Raw genomic sequence first — 17,776 nt, forward strand, 5'->3', positions numbered from 1 at the left:
CAAAACAAAATTTAGGATGAAATAAATTATTTGATTTTGATGAAAATATTTCAAGGTCAAATAACTACATTTACAAAATGAGAACTAGAACTAACTATAAACGAGTATTGGAATTGCCGTTGCTATCCTTCAGACCACTCCATCAGGTTGGCCATTATAGCACTGTGTATCACCAGCTTCAAACCTAAAATCTATAGCATATTAATCTGATGGCAGACGCGCTAGCAGCGGTAATATGTCTACATTAGACATGGATGGTTGTTTACGAAAAACTGCAATAAACTCAATTGAATTGATTCTCAGAATATGTTGGTAGTCCTTCTTTTCATGTTAGAAGAATAAATCGGACAAATAGGAATGTCACCTCGTGGTATCAGTCCTTGTTTTAGCATTTGTACAGTGTAAATATTTTTGGTGTCATATTCCATGGCTCAAGTTAATAAAGAAGATTTTTTCAAGTAAATTTCTTTTTTTATATATTTTTTTCTTAATTGTTTTATCAGTGCATGACACATCAGATAATGGTTGTCTTTAATCCACAAAGATATTAGAATTGTAACAAATACTGTGCTGATATTACAATTAATACAAAAAATGCGCAAGTAATCAAATTGTGACAAATGAGATATTTCTGTAATTGATCTTTTGTATGTTTTCAGGAAAAAGTTTAAAACTCGTTCAGGAGAGGTTATTCGACTGGTGGATTTGTTAGATGAAGGTGTAAAGCGAGCGGAAATGAAACTTGTGGAAAAAGGCAGAGACAAGGTACAAAGTCATTCTCAGCTGTCATAATAAATGACTTAAAAAATCTCTGAGATAATTATACCTTTTATACAGCTTCTTTAATTTGTTACTGTTGTTGTAAACTCATCACTCATAGTCACAGCCAAAAACATGTTTCAAGTGCACAGAACACAGTTTGATTTTCCTCACTTTGTCAGCAAAATTTCCATTTAAAAGTGGATACAAACTTGCCAACTCTCCCTATTTAGGAGGGAGACTCCCAATTTTGGACCCTAAAACTGAGCATTTTTAACTACTGAATTTGCTAAACCGTTCCTATTTTTAGCTCACTTGGCCAAGTGAGCTTATGCCATGGTGCGGCGTCCGTCATCTGTGGCCCATCCATCCGGCGTCAACTTTTTACTTGAAACAACTTCTTCTGAATAAGAAAGAGGCCCAGAGTGATGATATTTGGCCAGGGACATGCTGGGATAAAGGGCTACCAAGTTTGTTCAATTAAATAACCTTGACATATTTTCAAGGTCACAGGGGTCAAATATGTTTAAAACTTTAAAGTTTGTTCAAATGAATGACCTTGACCTAAATTCAAGGTCATGGGGGTCAAATATGTTTAAAACCCTTAAACAACTTCTTATTAATAACCAAAAGGCCTATAGTGATGATATTCAGCCAAAAGCATGCTTAGATGAAGGGCTGCCAAGTTTGTTCAAATGAATGACCTTGACAGATATATATATTCAAGGTCATAGGGATTAAATATGTTTAAAACATTTGAACGAAATCTTCTAAAAAAACAAAATGCCCAGGAAGATGATTTATGGCCAGAAGCATGCTTTGATTAAGGGCTACCAACTTTGTTCAAATGAATGACCTTTGCCCTTTTTCAAGGTCACAGGGGTCAAATATGTTAATAATCTTAAAACAACTTCTTCTGAATATCCAGAATGTCCAAATTAATGATATTTGGCCAGAAGCATGCTTTGATAAAGGGCTACCAAGTTTGTTCAAATGAATGTTCAAGGTCACAGGGGTCAAATATGTTTAAAACATTCAAACGCCATATTCTGAATAACCAAAAGGCCCGGATGATGATTTATGGCCAGAAGCATGCTTGGATGAATGGGCTACCAAGTTTGTTCAAATGAATGACCTTTGCCCATTTTCAAGGACACAGGGGTCAGATTTGTTAAATATTTCAACAACTTTTGAAAAAACAGAAGGCCCATGATGTTGATATTTGGCCAGTGGTATGGTAGGATGAAGGGCTACCAAGTTTGTCAAAATGAATGGCTTTTACCTTTTTTTACAAATCAAATATGTTCAAAATCTTTAAACCACTTCAACTGAATAACCATAAGGCGCAGGATAATAATATTTGGCCATTTACATGCTTGGGTGAAGGGCTATTATGTTTGTTCAAATTAATGACCTTGATTTTTTTCAAGGTCACAGGGGTCAAATATGTTTGAAACCTTGAAACAACTTCTTCTGAATAACCAAAAGGCGCAGGAGGAGGATATTTGACCCGTAACCTGATTGGTTTAAGTGCTACCATCTTTGTTAAAATGACTTCTTCTGAATAACTGTAAGGGCCAGCAATGCTGATATCTGGCAAGTAGCTAGTAGGATGAAGGTCTACCAATTTTGTTAAAATAAATTACCTCGACATATATTTAAGGTCACAGGGTCAAATAAGTTTGAAACCTTTACACAACTTCTGAATAACCAAAAGGTGCAGGATGATGATATTTGGCTTGTGAAATGATGGAATGAAGGGCCACCAAGTTTGTTCAAATGAAAGACCTTAACATATTCAAGGTGACAGGGGTCAAATATGATTAAAATCTGAATGACTTTTTTGGAATAACTATAAGGCCCAGAATGTTGATATCTGGCCAGTAGCATACTAGGATGAAGGTCTAACAATTTTGTTAAAATGAATGACCTTGACATATTTAAGGTCACAAATAAGTTTGAAACCTTTAAACAACTTCTTCTGAATAACCAAAAGGCGCAGGATGATATTTAGCCCATGACGTGATGGAATGAAGGGCTACCAACTTCGCTCATATTCAAGGTCAGAGGGGTCAATTCTCTATAAAAAAAAAATGAAATTTTTTTAAACATCTTCTGAATTACCAAAAGGCCCAGGGTGATGATATTTGGCCAGTAGCATGCTAGAATGAAGGGCTACCATGATTGTTCAAATAAATTACCTTAAACTAGATTCAAAGTCACATGGGTCAAATATGTTCAAAATCTTTAAATGACTTCTTCTGAATAACCAAATAGCCCAGGGTGAGGATATTTAGCCAGTTACATGTTGGCATAAAGGGCTACCAAGTTTGTTAAAACAAATGACCTTGATATATATTCATGGTCACAGGAGTAAAATTTGTTTAAAATCTTTAAACAACTTCTTCTGAGTAACCATGAGGCCCAGATGTTGATATTTGGCCAGTAGCATGCTTAAATGAAGGGCTATCAAGCTTTTATCCATTTGCATGACCTTGACCCACCTTGTAGGTCACATTTATTCAAATATGTATTAACATTTAAATTACCTAATCTCAATACAAAAAAGGTCTAGGGTGGTGATTTTTTGCAAGTTGCATGCTGAGATGAAGGGCTATAAAGTTTCTTCAACATAATGACCTTGTTTGACTTTCAAGGTCACAGGGGTCAAATGTTTTAAAATCTTTCAACAGGTTCTTTTGAATGACTTATAGTCATACATACTGATATTTTGACTGTAGCTTTATTTTAGATCACTTTTAAGGTTACATGTGCTAGATTAATACCAGGTGAGCAGTGCAGGCCTATTGGGCCTTTTGTTCCCTAGGGTGTACATACACACACATTTCATGCATGCTTTTAATTTTGAGCATGTGTAATCTCTCCCATGGAAATTTTAAAAAGTTGACAAGTATGACTGGATACCCTACGTCATATCTAGCAGATTCCCCAAATGTTGACAAGTATGACTGGATACCCTACGTAATATCTAGCAGATTCCCCAAATGTTGACAAGTATGACTGGATACCCTACGGCATATCTAGCAGATTCCCCAAATGTTGACAGGAATGACTGGATACCCTACGTCATATCTAGCAAATTCCCCAAATGTTGACAGGTATGACTGGATACCCTACGTCATATCAAGCAGATTCCCCAAATGTTGACTAGTATGACTGGACACCCTACGTCATATCTAGCCGATTCCCCAAATGATAACAAGTATGACTGGATACCCTACATCATATCTAGCAGATTCCCCAAATGTTGACAGGTATGACTGGATACCCTGCGTCATATCTAGCAGATTCCCCAAATGTTGACAGGGATGACTGGATACCCTACGTCATATCAAGCAGATTCCCCAAATGTTGACTAGTATGACTGGATACCCTACGTCATATCTAGAAGATTCCCCAGATGATAACAAGTATGACTGGATCCCCTACATCATATCTAGCAGATTCCCCAAATGTTGACAGGTAGGACTGGATACCCTACGTCATATCTAGCAGATTCCCCAAATGTTGACTAGTATGACTGGATACCCTACATCATATCTAGAAGATTCCCCAGATGATAACAAGTATGACTGGATACCCTACATCATATCTAGCAGATTCCCCAAATGTTGACAAGTATGACTGGATACCCTACATCATAGGTCATATCTAGCAGATTCCCCAGATGTTAACAAGTATGACTGGATACCCTGCATCATATCTAGCAGATTCCCCAAATGTTGACAGGTATAACTGGATACCCTACTTCGTATCTAGCAGATTCCCCAAAAGTTGACAGGTATGACTGGATACCCTACGTCATATCTAGTAGATTCTTCAAATGTTGACAGGTATAACTGGATACCCTACGTCATATCTAGCAGATTCCCCAAATGTTGACAGGTATGACTGGATCCCCTACGTCATATCTAGCAGATTCCCCTAATGTTGACAGGTATGACTGGATACCCTACGTCATATCTAGCAGATTCCCCAAATAGGCATTGGTGAAGGACATTCCCTTTTGGTGTCTAAAGTTTGGAATTCATATACCATGTTTGACATGACGAGGGTGTCACCACTAATAAGGGTGCCCCTGAGATTTTGTAAATGTATCTGAAACCCATGGTTTACAATAGTAAGTCTAGGAGAGTTGTTTGGTCTTGCAAGGGCAGGGCAAAGGAATGTTTGTCATAGCAGCTAATATAACTGAGAAACCTTTTAAGGGGATTTAACATGTAGTTTATTGAACAGAAACGTGTGTAGTGATAGTTCATGTCTTATGAGGGCTGGTTACTTATGACAACAGAGTCACAGATCTTTATGTACATTGTCACAAAACACTACACAGCCATACATGTTATGTCTGTAGTGATAGTTCTTGCCTTATGAGGGCTGGTTACTTATGACAACAGAGTCACAGATCTTTATGTACATTGTCACAAAACACTACACAGCCATACATGTTATGTCTGTAGTGATAGTTCTTGCCTTATGAGGGCTGGTTACTTATGACAACAGAGTCACAGATCTTTATGTACATTGTCACAAAACACTACACAGCCATACATGTTAAGTCTGTAGTGATAGTTCTTGCCTTATGAGGGCTGGTTACTTATGACAACAGAGTCACAGATCTTTATGTACATTGTCACAAAACACTACACAGCCATACATGTTAAGTGTGTAGTGATAGTTCTTGCCTTATGAGGGCTGGTTACTTATGACAACAGAGTCACAGATCTTTATGTACATTGTCACAAAACACTACACAGCCATACATGTTAAGTGTGTAGTGATAGTTCTTGCCTTATGAGGGCTGGTTACTTATGACAACAGAGTCACAGATCTTTATGTACATTGTCACAAAACACTACACAGCCATACATGTTAAGTGTGTAGTGATAGTTCTTGCCTTATGAGGGCTGGTTACTTATGACAACAGAGTCACAGATCTTTATGTACATTGTCACAAAACACTACACAGCCATACGTGTTAAGTGTGTAGTGATAGTTCTTGCCTTATGAGGGCTGGTTACTTATGACAACAGAGTCACAGATCTTTATGTACATTGTCACAAAACACTACACAGCCATACGTGTTAAGTGTGTAGTGGACAGTTATATTAAATATATGACATTGATAGTTTATTGGAGGAAGAGGGTGTCTAGACGTGGTGTCAACATCCTTTACACTTCCAGGATAGACGCTCTACTCTTCGTTACGAGACATTGGCACCTAAGCCTCAGACATTTCATTGTGGAATGGAAAGCTGATAAAAGATTATTTTTCTTCCATATGGATGAAGACTTGATATGACAAGGAAATGTAATGAGAAAACTGTATAGAGCACTTGAGACATGGGTGAACAAAGGCTTCAGTTCACTGATGATGAAGATGACGTGACGTTGTATAAAGGATTTTGTAACATTAATTCGGCTAAGATGTTTAACATGGTCGAGAAACTAATGGTCACCACCACTCTCTAGGAACAAATATATCTCCCCAAATCAGGAATTCCTGTATACGATTCAGCCAGTTCATTATTATTAGGTCCAAATAAAGACTTGCTGAGGCACAGGAAAACGTTGTATTGTCACCTGGAAAAGGTCGAAAATTATCAATAAAGACACTAGGACACCTGGTAAAGGTGTAGGTCAACTTCTTCATGACCTGTGGTCACTGGTACAAACCTAACTATTAAAGACTTACAAAGAAAACGCTTCTCTATCAATGAATACCCCGTTAAGTGACAAACTGGTAGAATAAGCTGACCATGATAATTATACTCTTTTTACTTCACAGTAAGATACCTTTTGAACAATCAGATAATTTTGAGGAATTAATGTTAGTTAATTAAATGTTTCAGGAATTGACAAAGGAGGAGATGAAGAAAGCAATGGAAGCTGTAGCGTATGGATGTATAAAGTACAACGATTTATCTCATAACCGTAACCACGAGTATGTCTTCTCTTTTGATAGGGTAAGTAGCTCAGCATTAATGAATGACTGTAATTAATTAGAAAATATTTACTATTGCTTCATACAAACACTTTGTCTCTTATCTGTAAATTTCAGTAGCACTTTATGACAATGACTTTGGAATGAATTAAGTTTTTGTGTGACTGGAATGTTGCGTGATCGGCTGTAATCCGCTTGGTATTTGTAAGGTTATCCTTTGGAATGATAATTTATAATGACAATGTAAAAGGATCATTGCAATAAATGTCATCAACAAACATCATAAATATTGCATAATCGTTAACTTTGTTGAACAGAACACTGACATTTACATGATAGAAACTTTAAACCACGGCCTCCACATTGCACATGACTTTAAAGTTGTTATGCTGACATTTTAGGAGATTCATATAGTAGGGAGACATGTTTGTGCTGTTTGTTATCTACTGACCTGTATGTAATCATAGACTTACCTGTATTTAATCATAGACTAACCTGTATTTAATCATAGACTGACCTGTATTTAATCATAGACTTGCATGTATTTAATCATAGACTGACCTCTATGTAATCATAGACATACCTCTATGTAATCATAGACCTACCTGTATTTAATCATAGACCTACCTGTATGTACTCATAGAATTACCTGTATTTAATCATAGACTTACCTGTATTTAATCATAGACTTACCTGTATGTAATCATTACACTTACCTGTTTAATTATAGACTTTCCTGTGTGTAATCATAAACTTACCTGTGTTTTTTAAATCATAGACTCACCTGTATTTATTCATAGACTTGCATGTATTTAATCATAGACTTACCTGTATTTAATCATAGACTTACCTGTATGTAAGCATAGACTTACCTGCATGTACTCATATAATTACCTGTATTTAATCATAGACTTACCTGTATTTAATCATAGACTTACCTGTATTTAATCATTACACTTACCTGTATTAAATCATTACACTTACCTGTATTTAATCATAGACTTACCTGTATTTAATCAAAGACTTACCTGTATGTAATCATAGACTTACGGTTACCTGTATGTAATCATACCTTTATGTTACAAATTTACCTGTATGTTAGATACTTAACTGTTTGCAATCATAGACTAACATATATGTAATCGTACCTGTTACAAATTTACCTGTATGTTAGATATTTACCTGTTTACAATCATAGATGTACATGTATGTTACAAATTTACCTGTATGTTAGATATGTACCTGTTTACAATCATAGACTTAACTACAAATGTATATACAATTATATATTTACCTGTATGTTATAGACTCACTTGTATGCTACAGATTTACCTGTATTTAATTATAGATTTACCTGTATGTTATAGATTTATCTGTATGCTATAGATTTACCTGTATGTTAAAGATTTTCTTGTATGTTAATGACTTACCTGTATTTAGATTTACTGGTGTGTTATCATAAACTTATCATTTGCATATATCAGACATACATGTTTGTGAAGATATTTTTAATAAGAGATTTATTATTTATATTTTGATTACAAGTAATGCATTGGATATTTCTATATAATTGCTTTGCTGATTGATGTTTACCTGTCGACTGTCAGCTGTGTACTGACCAGTTGTTAGGTGTTTTATATAGCAGCTGTCCAAGTGACGGTCACTATGCGATATCCCAGCAAAAAGTTCAGACGACATGCTTCCTGTAAAGGGATGTCTCAGGGAGGATTGTTATATTTATTTCTTATAGAACTCAGTTAAGACATATGTTCATTGTTTTTAGACTCACCTGTTTATTCTTTCCTGTATTTTGTATGTAGATGTTGGATGACCGAGGAAACACTGCAGCGTACCTACTGTATGCCTACACCCGGATCAGGTGAGTTTGTCGATCTGCATGGGAAAGATTTTTAGGTCACCTGAGCTTTGCTCAAGTGACCTATTCTAATCACTTTCCGTCCGTCGTGCATAAACTTTTTACATTTTCAACTTCTTCTCAAGAACTAGTGGATGAATTTTTTTCAAACTTGGTCAGAATCATCCTTTGTAGATGAGGCTACAAAATTGTAAAATTGAGATTCCTACCCCAACCCTAGGGGCCAGGGCGGGGCCCCAAAGGGAAAATTAACCAATATTTCAAAAATCTTCTTCTCCAGACTCAGAGGTACTACAGTCATTTTCTCTGCATGGAAAGAAAGATCATCAGGGGTTTTACTTGAATTGTAAATTTCAGGACCCCCGAGCTAATCGTTCACCCTAGGGGAGGGGGTAAAGTTTACTTTAGTTTATATAGGGAAATAACACTTTTGGGTATATTTCGACAACTTTCAGTAGGAAATTATTTTTACCTGGTGAGAATTACCCTTGTAGAAAGATGGTTTCAAATTGTAAAATTGAAATTACTACCCCAACCCTAGGGGCCAGGCCGGGGCCCCAAAGGGAAAATTAACCAATATTTCAAAAATCTTCTTCTCCAGACTCAGAGGTACTGCAGTCTCTGCATGGAAAGAAAGATCATCAGGGGCTTTATTTAAATTGTAAATTTTAGGACCCCCTAGCTATTCGTTCTCCTTTGGGGAGGGGGTAAAGTTTACTATAGTTTATATTGGGAAAAACACTTTTGGATATATTTTATCCATTTTCAGCAGAAAATCACTCAAACTTCGTCAGAATCATCTTTGGTAAATGAGGGTATTACATTGTAAAATAGGGATTCCTGCCCCACCCCCAGGGGCTAGGGCGGGGCCCCAAAGGGAACATTTACCAATATTTTCAAATTCTTATCCTTTGATGACGTGACAAGTATTGTATTTCACCTAGTTTACATGCTGAATTCCACATCACATCTAAACAATAAAATAAAGCTACCAGTACCTATGATATATAACTCAGGTGACCGCTAAGGCCTTTGGGCCTCTTGTTATACTTACATCATCAGTTTTGTCTCCTCATTAACAGACATCATACATGATGTATAGACACTGTACTGATAGTAAATAATGACGTCCAGTCTAGGACAAATTGATATATATATACCCAAGTGACACATCTGTCTGTCACAAACCTCTCTAACATAGATTTCTACTTTCCCAATGTCTTCAATGTTTTTAGTGTGCATCATTGGTTTGTCATCGTATGACCTTCAGAAAGACGCGACATTTTGGTCTGCAGACATGATGATCGTTTTTTTTCGTTCCCTTAATTGAGAAAGAGATGACGCTTTTTTATTTGCCTTTGACAAATCCTCCTTTGTATATAACTATTGCCGAAGCCTAGATGACATGAAAGTTTGATGATATAATTGAAGTGTTCATTATGTCAGACAGGATTAGATTGATACCATAGGTAGCCTAGATGACATGAAAGTTTGATGATATAATTGAAGTGTTCATTATGTCAGACAGGATTAGATTGATACCATAGGTTAGATTGTAATACATGTTGCTACTATATATATATATATTCACCCTTTCTGATTGTTTTTAACATCTTTTTAATAATATTTAAATTGTCACTTTCATCCCAATTCTATTGACAGTTCTTAGCATTAAAAAACACATTCCATATTTGTTGTTACATTCGTCCGTCATCCGTCGTCCGTCCGTCGTCAACTTTTTACTTTAAACAACTTCTTCTGAATAACCGAGAGGCCTAGGATAATGATATTTAGCCAGTAAAATGCTTGGATGAAGGGCTACCAAGTTTGTTCAAATAAATGATCTTCATCAATTTTCAAGGCCACAGGGGTCAAATATGTTTAAAACCTTTAAACACCTTTTTCTGAATAACCGAGTGTCCTAGGATAATGATATTTAGCCAGTAACATTCTTGGATGAAGGGCTTCCAAGTTCATTCAAATAAATGACCTTCATCAATTTTCAAGGTCACAGGGGGCAAATATGTTTAAAACCTTTAAACAACTTTTTCTGAATAACCGAGTGGCCTAGGATAATGATATTTAGCCAGTAACATGCTTGGATGAAGGGCTTCCAAGTTCGTTCAAATAAATGACCTTACCTTATCTTCAAGGTCACAGGGGTCAAATATGTTTAAAACCTTTAAACAACTTTTTCTGAATAACCGAGTGGCCTAGGATAATGATATTTAGCCAGCAACATGCTTGGATGAAGGGCTTCCAAGTTCGGTCAAATAAATGACCTTACCTTATCTTCAAGGTCACAGGGGTCAAATATGTTAAAATCTTTTAAACAACTTCTTCTGAATAACCGAGAGGCCTAGGATGATGATATTTGTCCAGTAACATGCTTGGATGAAGGGCTTCCAAGTTCATTCAAATAAATGACCTTGCCTTATCTTCAAGGTCACAGGGGTCAAATATGTTTAAATCTTTTAAACAACTTCTTCTGAATAACCGAGAGGCCTAGGGTGATGATATTTGGCCAGTAACATGCTGGGATGAAGGGCAACCAAGTTTGTTCAAATAAATGACCTTGACTTATATTCAAGGTCACAGAAGGCAAATGTGTTTTAAACATTTAAACAACTTCTGAATAACCAAGAGGCCTAGGATAATGCCAGTAACATGCTGAGATGAAGGACTACCAAGTTCAAATGAATGACCTTGACAAATATATTTTAAGGTCACAGGGGTCAAATATGTTTAAATCTTTTAATAGGTTCTTATGAATGAAACACTGTTATTTTGCCTGTAACTGTATTTTAGTCCAGTTTTAAGATTACAAGTGTGAAATTAATACCAGGTGTTTTTTTTATCCTTGTACTAATGTGCTAGGTTTGTTTGGGCCTTTTTTTTTTACAGTTTTTCATATTTTAACTTTTCCCTGCCTGGTAGATGATTTTTAATATTTTTACATATTTGTTACTCTTTTTTGTCATTTAAACTTTCATCCTTTTGATTCGTAGCCCAACATCATCAGATGGTGGCCTGTTGGAACCGCTCTTGGACTGTCAGGGTGGCATCAATATGTCACTCATTCAGTCATGAGTCTTTTAGTCATTCTATCTATGAACATTTGTATAATGTATTACTACTACTTTTAAGAAAAAAATTGTGAGGGATTATGATGAAATTTGGGATGCATTGATCCATTGGCCCATAGTTGTGCATGCAGAAATATGAGAGGATCAAAAACACAAACTAGCAACTATTTTGGATTTTGCATGTCACAATATTGTTATGCCGTTTTTCAGACACTGCCCAAGAATTATGACTAAACAATTTGGCTTATTCTTAGATTTTGTATGACTAATGTTTGTAGGACTCATCTCAAAAACTAAATGCCCCCCAGTTGTTTATCTTGGATTTTGTATGGCTATTACATGTAAAGTTTGTTACTGGTATTTTTTTTTTAAATATTCAAGGGACTGTGATGAAACTTGGTATGCATGTATGATCCCATTTTTCGCTAGTTATATGCATGATCAAACTTGATTGAAAAAATGTACATAGAACCAGCCCCTCAAAGATCATGCTGCAACTTGGTTTTCACATTTCTTAGGTGCCTGTATGATATGTGCTTGTTCAAGAGAAGAGCAGAGAAATAAAGGGAAAAGAAGCTACCTACCAGCAATGATTGACGATTGTTCAATGTCACTTGTCGGGGATACATTTTAAAATTCTAGCACAACAGAACAGATCTTTGCTTAATGTTAGATATATATGAAGCATCCCTGTATAATAGGAATGTTCTTTTATATAAACCAAGGATGTGGCCCCCAGAGTAGAGGGCTGAGACCCAAGAGACTTCAATCTTGTTTATAAATCATGTCACAGGACTGTTATGGTGAGGTTAGAGATTCCTTATAAGGATGGTTTATAGTGCTGTCTGTCTCTGTTATGGTGAGTTTGGAGATTGTCCTTATAAGGATGGTTTATAGTGCTGTCTGTCTCTGTTATGGTGAGGTTAGAGATTGTCCTTATAAGGATGGTTTATAGAGCTGTCTGTCTCTGTTATGGTGAGTTTAGAGATTGTCCTTATAAGGATGGTTTATAGTGCTGTCTGTCTCTGTTATGGTGAGTTTAGAGATTGTCCTTATAAGGATGGTTTATAGTGCTGTCTGTCTCTGTTATGGTGAGTTTAGAGATTGTCCTTATAAGGATGGTTTATAGTGCTGTCTGTCTCTGTTATGGTGAGTTTAGAGATTGTCCTTATAAGGATGGTTTATAGTGCTGTCTGTCTCTGTTATGGTGAGTTTAGAGATTGTCCTTATAAGGATGGTTTATAGTGCTGTCTGTCTCTGTTATGGTGAGTTTAGAGATTGTCCTTATAAGGATGGTTTATAGTGCTGTCTGTCTCTGTTATGGTGAGTTTAGAGATTGTCCTTATAAGGATGGTTTATAGTGCTGTCTGTCTCTGTTATGGTGAGTTTGGAGATTGTCCTTATAAGGATGGTTTATAGTGCTGTCTGTCTCTGTTATGGTGAGTTTAGAGATTGTCCTTATAAGGATGGTTTATAGTGCTGTCTGTCTCTGTTATGGTGAGTTTAGAGATTGTCCGTATAAGGATGGTTTATAGTGCTGTCTGTCTCTGTTATGGTGAGTTTAGAGATTGTCCTTATAAGGATGGTTTATAGTGCTGTCTGTCTCTGTTATGGTGAGTTTAGAGATTGTCCTTATAAGGATGGTTTATAGTGCTGTCTGTCTCTGTTATGGTGAGTTTAGAGATTGTCCTTATAAGGATGGTTTATAGTGCTGTCTGTCTCTGTTATGGTGAGTTTAGAGATTGTCCTTATAAGGATGGTTTATAGTGCTGTCTGTCTCTGTTATGGTGAGTTTAGAGATTGTCCTTATAAGGATGGTTTATAGTGCTGTCTGTCTCTGTTATGGTGAGTTTAGAGATTGTCCTTATAAGGATGGTTTATAGTGCTGTCTGTCTCTGTTATGGTGAGTTTAGAGATTGTCCTTATAAGGATGGTTTATAGTGCTGTCTGTCTCTGTTATGGTGAGTTTAGAGATTGTCCTTATAAGGATGGTTTATAGTGCTGTCTGTCTCTGTTATGGTGAGTTTAGAGATTGTCCTTATAAGGATGGTTTATAGTGCTGTCTGTCTCTGTTATGGTGAGTTTAGAGATTGTCCTTATAAGGATGGTTTATAGTGCTGTCTGTCTCTGTTATGGTGAGTTTAGAGATTGTCCTTATAAGGATGGTTTATAGTGCTGTCTGTCTCTGTTATGGTGAGTTTAGAGATTGTCCTTATAAGGATGGTTTTTAGTGCTGTCTGTCTCTGTTATGGTGAGTTTAGAGATTGTCCTTATAAGGATGGTTTATAGTGCTGTCTGTCTCTGTTATGGTGAGTTTGGAGATTGTCCTTATAAGGATGGTTTATAGTGCGGTCTGTCTCTGTTATGGTGAGTTTAGAGATTGTCCTTATAAGGATGGTTTATAGAGCTGTCTGTCTCTGTTATGGTGAGTTTGGAGATTGTCCTTATAAGGATGGTTTATAGTGCTGTCTGTCTCTGTTATGGTGAGTTTGGAGATTGTCCTTATAAGGATGGTTTATAGTGCTGTCTGTCTCTGTTATGGTGAGTTTGGAGATTGTCCTTATAAGGATGGTTTATAGTGCTGTCTGTCTCTGTTATGGTGAGTTTGGAGATTGTCCTTATAAGGATGGTTTATAGTGCTGTCTGTCTCTGTTATGGTGAGTTTGGAGATTGTCCTTATAAGGATGGTTTATAGTGCTGTCTGTCTCTGTTATGGTGAGTTTGGAGATTGTCCTTATAAGGATGGTTTATAGTGCTGTCTGTCTCTGTTATGGTGAGTTTGGAGATTGTCCTTATAAGGATGGTTTATAGTGCTGTCTGTCTCTGTTATGGTGAGTTTGGAGATTGTCCTTATAAGGATGGTTTATAGAGCTGTCTATCTCTGTTATGGTGAGTTTGGAGATTGTCCTTATAAGGATGGTTTATAGTGCTGTCTGTCTGTTATGGTGAGTTTAGAGATTGTCCTTATAAGGATGGTTTATAGAGCTGTCTGTCTCTGTCATGGTAAGTTTAGAGATTGTCCTTATAAGGATGGTTTATAGTGCGGTCTGACGAGAGGGACACAGACGATGATCTTCTGTAACTGTAGACTGTGTGTGATAGACATCTCAATCTCCTGATGAAATCTGTTGATGGAGTCGAGATTTATTTTCTTTGATCTTACCTGGAATTATCTTGTAACTCTAAAATCTCCCTGGATCACAGTTGAAACTTAATGGGAAAATATTGGAAGAATGACTGAATGTTGTTGTCAGGTGATTTAAATCAGGTCTGATGTAGTCAGTATACATTGCAGATCTTGGCAACCCCTTGTAATGATATTTACATACAAGAATAAGATACCAAAATGGAATGTTTACCTGACCTTGCTCAAAGGTACAAGTTATCTTATGCTGTGGTTTGTCCATCTGTCTATCTGATATATTGGTCAGTAGCTTGCTGAAATAAAAGATTATTAGATTTGATCAAATAAATGACCTTGACCACACTTTCAAGGTCACGGGGGTCAAATGTGTTAAAACGTTTAAATAATATCTCCTTAATAACCAAATGGCCTATAGTGATGATATTTTGCCAGTACAATGTAGCATGAAGGGATAGGGGTTTCAAATTTGTTCAAATAATTGACTTTGACCATCTTCCAAGGTCATAGAGATCAAATACGTAAGATCATTTAGACAACAAATTGTCCTTTGAATAACCAAAAGGCTATTGATATTTGACCTGTAAACTGATAATATGCTGTTAATGAAGTTTATTTTATAAATCACTTGACCCACATTTACAGTCACAGTGGTCAAATATGCTAAATTAAACAATTCCTTTTGAATAAACAAGAGGCATTAAAGATTGTCAAATACCTTGCTTGTTAGCATGGTGGAATGAAGGGCTATCAAGTGTGTTAAAACAAATGACCTTAACAACCTTCCAAGGACATAGAGGTCAGAAGTATTGAAATCTTTAAACAACTTCTGAAAAAAAAATTGGTCTAGGGTGAAATCTTTTACAGAGTATTATAGATTTTGCACGGTTGCTAAGGTGAAGAGCAATCTATTTTGTACAGAATAAAATAGGCATGTTAAAATCTTCTAAGAATTCAATCTCCTAATGAGCCACCAAGGCTAGATTAATGAAACGTGACTTGAATTTTACTGGGATGAAGGTCTATTTGAGGGATGCTAAAACAAATAGCCTTGACCTGCATTTCCACCGATTCACATTCAGGTTCCTATGTAACTGATACAGGTGCTTTGGGCCTTTTGTCATATGTTGTTACTGTATGCTTGTAATTTAGATATATTAGAGGCAAATGTAAAAGAGTAGAATATTCTTACATGCACCTTTTATGTTCTGTTTTCCTTGAATACTCTTTATTCATTTAAGTTACAAAATAACCAACAATCTCCTACTTATAGCAAGTTAAATGTAACCACACGTACATTATACCCTACACTTTTTAGCCCACTATCATCTGATGGTGGGCTTTTCAAATCGGCCTTCGTCAGTGGACCGTGGTCCGTCCGTCATCAGACGTCCGTCCTTAAACAATTCTTGTTATCACTATTTCTCAGAAAGTTTTAAAGGGATCTGTCTCAAATTTGACTTTTAAGTTCCCCTTGGTCTGTAGTTGTGCAAACAAAGTGGCCGACTGGCAGCCATCTTTGATTTTGACAGTGAAGGTTTGTTATTGCTATTTCTCAGGAAGTACTTTAGGAATCTTTCTCAGATTAGTTATTTAGGTTCCTCACCGTCCTTTATTGTTCATGTTGACTCTTGAGACTGATTGAATAAACAAAATGGCTGACAGGTGCCCATCTTTGATTTTGACAGTCAAGGTTTGTTTGTGCTATTTCTCAGAAAGTACTTGAGGGATTTTTCTCAAATTTGATCTGAAGTTTTCCCTTGATCCTTAGTTGTGCCTGTTTTTTTTAGATTGATCATAAAAACAAGATGGCCGAATGAAAAACGTAACAGAACTTTCTCATATTGCAATGTCAACGGTTATATTTCTTTCACATTAAGTCCTGTTCTAGTAAATATGTGAAACGAAAACTCACTTTAAAAGTTGTCTTTTATACACAGCAGTATTAAGTTTAGATGAAAAGTGACCTCAATGTGCATTTACTGTTAACATGACTCATTTAAAAAGATAAGACAAAAGTAGAGAAAAGATCAGAGTGACAAAGAACTTAACGAAGATGGTACATTAAGGTGGGCACCAAGATCCCACTGGGATCTCTTTTTATTTACTGTAGTATGATATCACTATTACATCCCAAATATTTATTACAATAACTGTAACAATAACCATGTTTATCCTGCGATAAGTCAAGGGATCCAAAACATTAACCCTGATGCATGGCAGGGGCTTATTACTAGGCACTGCCTTTTTTGCCAGATAAGCACAGATGTACAGCAACTGTAGCGATGATATAGAAAAGAGTATTTACATGTATTACTGATCAATAAAGCAAATTCTAAAATATTGTGTGAAGATTTATCATCAAGAAATGGCAAATGCATTGATGTTTTGTCCAGGGATATCTTAATGAAATACATTATTATGACTTTCAGGTCCATTGCTCGTACGGCCCAAGTTTCTCCTCAGCAATTAAAGGAGGCTGCAACAAAGACAAAAATTGTGCTTGACCACCCGAAGGAATGGAAGCTTGCTAAGTGCCTGCTGCGTTTCCCCGAGATTATCCTCAAGTGTCTGGACGATCTTCTGATACATACTCTGTGTGACTTCCTGTACGAGGTGGCCACAACCTTCTCCGAGTTTTACGACAGCTGCTATTGCATAGAGAAAGACAAATCAGGTATGTTAATGTGTATCAGTGAGATATGGGGATTCATCAGTGTGTCGTAAGGTGATATCTAGTTAGAAACAATTAAAATGTGTATCCAAACCTCTGATCAAATATCCTAACACAACATTAACAGGTACATGTAACTGGCAGCTATGTGTGTCATGAACCTTCATATTACAAGCCTGTGTGTGTCATGAACCTTCATATTACAAGCCTATGTGTGTCATGAACCTTCATATTACAAGCCTATGTGTGTCATGAACCTTCATATTACAAGCCT

At 36.4% G+C, this 17,776-nt stretch overlaps 1 protein-coding gene across 2 annotated transcripts in view; it reads left to right on the forward strand.

The window, feature by feature from the left end:
• LOC110456538 (arginine--tRNA ligase, cytoplasmic-like) overlaps positions 1-17,776 on the forward strand; it is a 146,954-nt gene that overhangs the window by 106,480 nt on the left and 22,698 nt on the right. For both annotated transcript variants that reach the window (XR_002463595.1, XM_021507332.1), the window contains exons 11-14: positions 660-765; positions 6,633-6,746; positions 8,545-8,603; positions 17,261-17,505. Coding sequence is in view for 1 of the 2 variants with exons in the window: in XM_021507332.1 (XP_021363007.1) it covers positions 660-765; positions 6,633-6,746; positions 8,545-8,603; positions 17,261-17,505 (524 nt within the window). In the remaining variant the exon portion in view is untranslated. The remainder of the gene's footprint in view (positions 1-659; positions 766-6,632; positions 6,747-8,544; positions 8,604-17,260; positions 17,506-17,776) is intronic.

This window comes from Mizuhopecten yessoensis, unplaced genomic scaffold, assembly GCF_002113885.1.
Source record: "Mizuhopecten yessoensis strain PY_sf001 unplaced genomic scaffold, ASM211388v2 scaffold8807, whole genome shotgun sequence".
In the NCBI taxonomy this organism is placed as follows: Eukaryota; Metazoa; Mollusca; class Bivalvia; order Pectinida; family Pectinidae; genus Mizuhopecten; species Mizuhopecten yessoensis.